Source organism: Condylura cristata, unplaced genomic scaffold (genome assembly GCF_000260355.1).
Source record: "Condylura cristata isolate star-nosed mole 26May11 unplaced genomic scaffold, ConCri1.0 scaffold00003, whole genome shotgun sequence".
Lineage (NCBI taxonomy): Eukaryota > Metazoa > Chordata > Mammalia > Eulipotyphla > Talpidae > Condylura > Condylura cristata.
This window is the reverse complement of record NW_004567104.1, coordinates 58,585,981-58,591,158: the sequence shown is the minus strand read 5'-3', so window position 1 is coordinate 58,591,158 and position 5,178 is coordinate 58,585,981. Positions and strand designations below refer to the sequence as shown.

Below are 5,178 nucleotides of genomic sequence, written 5' to 3'. Positions count from 1 at the left end.
TATTCTTAATCAACACTGATTGCTGAATAAATCAGTACCTTGGATGAGATGAGTCTTTGCTGGTGGAAGATCTCGTTTTGCTGCCTTACTTCCTCGTCCTTTGCCATCATTTTGCTGTTCCTGTGCTTCTCTAGGGTCCCCTGGATTGCTTCGCATCTCTGCAAGTTGTCTTCCATCCAATACTTCTCTCCCTTTGTAACTGGCTCCTTTTCTATCTGATGATCTGTCTGTTCGTGCTTCTAGAGAAGGGAGTTTTGGCACCATCATGGGTCGTACCTCCAGCTGTGCCTTGGATTGGACAGTGGGGGACTTTATAGCAGGTGGTGGCACTGGAGGAGGTGGAAGATCTAAAAGGGAATATTTAAGATATTATAAAAGTCTGCCAGCTTATTAAAACCTTAAAATATTAGGGTAACATTAAAGTCACATTCTCACAGACTTATGATACTAGTTCTTAGATGAACTAAAATAATTGAAGGCAACCAAAGACAAAGAAGACCAGCAATTTTTAAAAAGTAATATAATAGTTTATTTTTACAACATTTTGAGTATTCTTCCATCTCAGTTGTAATCCCTGTGGGTTTCCCATCACCAAATCACCCTTGGTGTCATCACCATATTCCGGTGCATTTCCCTCCCCCCACTGTTTTTGATCCCATTCCTCACTCCACCCCCAGAAAATGTCTCTGGTATATAGCTGTTCATTATTACTGTTATTTTTTTCACCTGAAGACCAGTAATTTTAATGTACTCATTAACCAGAACAGAAATACTGAATAATAGATGTTAACTAATTTGGGTATACCTATGATAACATGGATACATGTATCTCCCGACAATGCTAAACCTTTAGTTTATATTTCTGGTTCCAAACACATATCCTTATTCCTTTAGGTTATCACTTCAAATTGACTGAGCTGGTACTTGAGCTAAGACCTATTTGCCATTTCATATCTAGTTTACATCCCAACTCATTTTGTAGACAGAGAAACACAAATGCATAGACTGAAAACTATCTTCCAATTTCAAAGCTAGACACAATCAGGACCAGCCTTACATTCTTAATTTCTAATTTTGCATTGTTTATACTGTTTCATTCTATCACTAGATTATAATGTACCATTCACTGATGGGGTCTCTCCAATTTGCATAGGTATCCAGAGAGTTAAAAATCAGATAATCACTGCCATAATTATAGGCTAAGTTTTATGTTTCTATATGTATGAATGATATATCAACACAGTTTTAATGTCAGATCAATGCAGAATATATTGTGGGGTATTATATATCATATATCATATATATATAACATAAGATACATATAATTACACATAAATTATAAATTATATATACAAATAATAAAAATATAATCTTATATGTATACTTAAGAATACTTAGATATGAAAATAAACATATTTGATATCTGGAAAATTTATATGGATTGTCTTTAAAAATAACTCATATCTACACTTTAAAGGAGAAAAATGTATTCTAATAATTGTTGGGAAGTTAGTAGAAGAATATTAATAGATAGTACTTTTGGGTTGCTCTAGTTTTAGTACAAATTAAAAGGAAAGGCCTGAATTAAGGAGATTATTGTGCTAGCTCAGATAAGCAATGATAAAAGCTATAGGTATTAGCAGTTATTTAAATGAAGAGTGAATATGTTGAGAAATAAAGAAAAAAAATAATACAATAATCAGTGAAATATAGTAAGGGAAAAGAAAACAAATATAAAATGACTTTTAGAATTTTCTATCATAATTGCCTAAGTGGATGATAGAAACATAATTGCAGATAAACAAGGACAAGGAAGTATTTGCAAGCAGTTTCAGTTCAGTTTTAGAAAAGTGAGTAAGAGGCTTTTAAGTATCTGGATAGAGATGTCCAGCACATAAAACCTGAATTTCAAGAGAGGTGAAAACCAGAGCTACAAAGACTGGTGAATTGTCAACATAAATTTCATTTGTTAGTCATGATTTTAGAAATTCTAATGTTTTACATTCAGAGAATAATATCCATGTGATAGACTAAGTCAATGAAAAAGCATGTATAACATGCATTAAATACTTAGTATTATACCATTAAACTGAAGATTTTAAGCTATACATTTATATGGTAAAAAATGTTCAAGTATACAAGAACTTAGAAGTATGATTCCCCCATACCTCCCACCTCCTTTTCAATTCCTGAGAATTGATTATTCAGAGGTAATCAATTTGGCTAATAGCCTATAGGTCATTCCAGAAATTATTAATACCCATATAGAGAAGCTGTTCAGTTACATTATTCCATGGAGAAGCATTCCCCTCAGGAACCATGCAAAGCAACCATACCTGTACAGTACCTGCCTGCCCTCCCACAAATGGTGGTCTCATCAACAGTATCAGACACTAATATATGACCTTCACTTCTTTTTAAAAAAGATTTATTTTATGTATTTATGCATACAAGAATTAACTGTGATTTAACCCTTTGTGCCTGCAGGGAGGCCCATAATCTTCACTTCAGAACTGGGATTGTCTTTCTTTACCTGTGAAGCTGTCAACATTTCCCTCTATGTGTGTTAGTTTTATTGTACTCTTGGGGAAAAAAAGGACTTGGGGGGGAAAAATTCTTATCATAATAGCAAATTAAATATCCTGAGGAGCACCAGTTTAAACTAGGTTTCTCCTTCTTATAGGTTTAAAGAAAAAAATCATCCATTTTTGTCAGATAAGTGCTACAGTTGTTTTTGGTTATAATAAAGTAAAAAAAAATCCTCTAGCATTATGAGAAATCTAAGGTAATATATTTCATAGTATTTGCCTCTGAAAGCAAACGCTTGGTGCCTGGTGTAATATCTTACTACCTGCAGGTTTACTTAGGAATCCACTGTTAAAAGACAGCAAAGTTAATTTGCATATTTTTTGTTGTTGGTCATTTGCATATTTCTGTTGGTTCTCATGCCTTACCATATTCTAGCTTTATATAAATAGTGTTAACACATTATTTAAAATTGTAACCAATGTGCAGTCAACAGTTGTCATCTTGTCAAGCAACGCAGATCATTACGTTCCACTACTGCATTATTTTTTCTCCTGGAAAGAATGTTTCAAAAAACATTCCACAAAACAAAGTGGACCTTGAGAGCGTCCCCTTCCACTGCTTCTTATTATTAAGAACAACTAGAGAGGTGGGAAGGGAAGAAAGCAGAGTGGCACCGGTTGTTTTCAATGCTTTAAAATCAAGTGTCCCAAGGCAGAGTGGTTTCAAGGTCGCAGGGAGCCTGGGACTGGCAATGAGAAGGGGCATTGTATGTGCTGATTCTCAGTGAAGCACACTTGAAGCTCACATGGCGGAATAATGTAGTGTTATCTCAATAAAATAATTAACAAATGTTAATTTTTTGGTGATAGTTGCATAAATCTGGATATACTAAAAACCACTGAATTGTACACCTTGAAGGGTGAATTGGTGGTCTATGATGAAGAGCTCAAATATACTGGACTTTAAAATATAGAGAGAAAAAAAGACGGAAGAGAAAGTGTAGTTCAAACTATGCTTGGAAGCAGAGAGAGGGAGCGAGTCCACTTTCTGTACTATAGACTGCACTGCAGACACAGACTATCAGGAAGCTGATGACTGCACTGCCACCAAATCATACATTGTCTGTGCTTATCACACATCAAAGCTGATGATTACCACTGTGATAACATCATACAAAGTCTTCAGAACAGATGACTCTAGAGACAAAATCTATTACCAGCTACTCTATATAGGTGCAATCTGTACCAGAGGTAAAAATGAGAAAACCCAAAGGTAATTTTAAGAGTTCTAACTTCCTTTATATAATTGCCACTTTATCTAATTGATCAAGGGCAACACTGCTCGGTTTGATTTCTTTTCTAAATAGAATACCAATTTTTTTTTGTTTTAGGTAGTATGAAATAAATGACAAATCAACATAGTGATTGTTATAGTATAACAATTCTGTATTTCACATGGTGCTAAAGAGTACTTTCGACTTATTCAAACCATTCATAACTCAAACTGAATGTAACAAATGGCACTGCAGACCTATTTTAAAATATATACACACACATATACATATGCATAGATAGATTCTTATATTTATGTGTTTTTATATAGGTTCTTTTATATATAAGATCTTTTATAAATCTAAGCACATAAACATTATTCTTTTCACAAGACTTTCCAAATACAGTATAATGCATATAAAGTAAGACATAAGACAATGAGGATACAGATAATTAAGCTGGCATTAATCTACTATGGAGACCCAGCATACTATTTACTTAACTGCTTAAAATCCCATGACCTTGCAATTAATGACAAATCAAAACAACTTTCTAAAGAAGGTGAATTTATAATTTATGTAAAGTATGTCTAGAGAAATGTAGCTTTGGTTTTTACATCATTATGAAAATGCACTGGAAAAGGTAGTCAGGAAGGTGTGTTAAGGCTCTGAGTATCCTAAAAATACACTTACACTTGGCTTTCATTTCATAAAACTAACTCATATAATTATTTATGTATTTTAATCCTATATATCATGTGAGGTAAATTAGTAAGTGGCATATATGAAATAGATTCCGCCTGCTGGTATGACTATCGCAGGAAGAAGTCTGTTGTACTTTCTGAGTTTACAGCAAACCAAAGATTTGTGTAGAGTGAGGCTTGTCCGGCATGCCATGATTAAGGGCTGGCCAAAGGACTATTATAAGTCCAACTGCAAGCCCCCACAGTTCACCTGTTGAAGTTCTGTTCCCTAGTACCTTGAAATGAAAAAGTGCAGCTGGAAACAAGGTATTTACAGTGGTAATTACGTTAAAGTGAGGCCCTTAGGTGGGGCTCTAGGCCCATCTGACAACACACATGGAGGACAGTCCAAGTGAAGGCATGGGTAAGGATAGCTGTCTATAGACCAAGCAGACGTCAGAAGAAACCAACCCTAGCAACACCTGGACTTCTATGTTCCATGGATGTGAGGAAATAATTTTTTGTTTTTTTTTGAAAGATTTATTTATCTTTGAATACAGAACTGGGGTACAGGCCAGAGGCTCAGGAGCGGCAAGAGGGTTCACCAGAGACAGAGTGGGGAACAGAACAGGCAGATGGATGAAGTACACTGCTGAGAGGAGGAGCGGGCGGGTCAGGAGAGGTCTGCCATGCCAT

The 5,178-nt window shown here is 35.0% G+C and overlaps 1 protein-coding gene across 9 annotated transcripts in view; it reads right to left on the bottom strand.

Moving 5' to 3' along the window:
• Window positions 1–5,178, bottom strand: part of ROBO1 (roundabout, axon guidance receptor, homolog 1 (Drosophila)) — a 939,739-nt gene that overhangs the window by 8,697 nt on the left and 925,864 nt on the right. For all 9 annotated transcript variants that reach the window (XM_012733040.1, XM_012733075.1, XM_012733050.1 and 6 more), the window contains one exon: window positions 39–347. In XM_012733040.1, coding sequence (XP_012588494.1) covers window positions 39–347 — 309 coding nt within the window. The remainder of the gene's footprint in view (window positions 1–38; window positions 348–5,178) is intronic.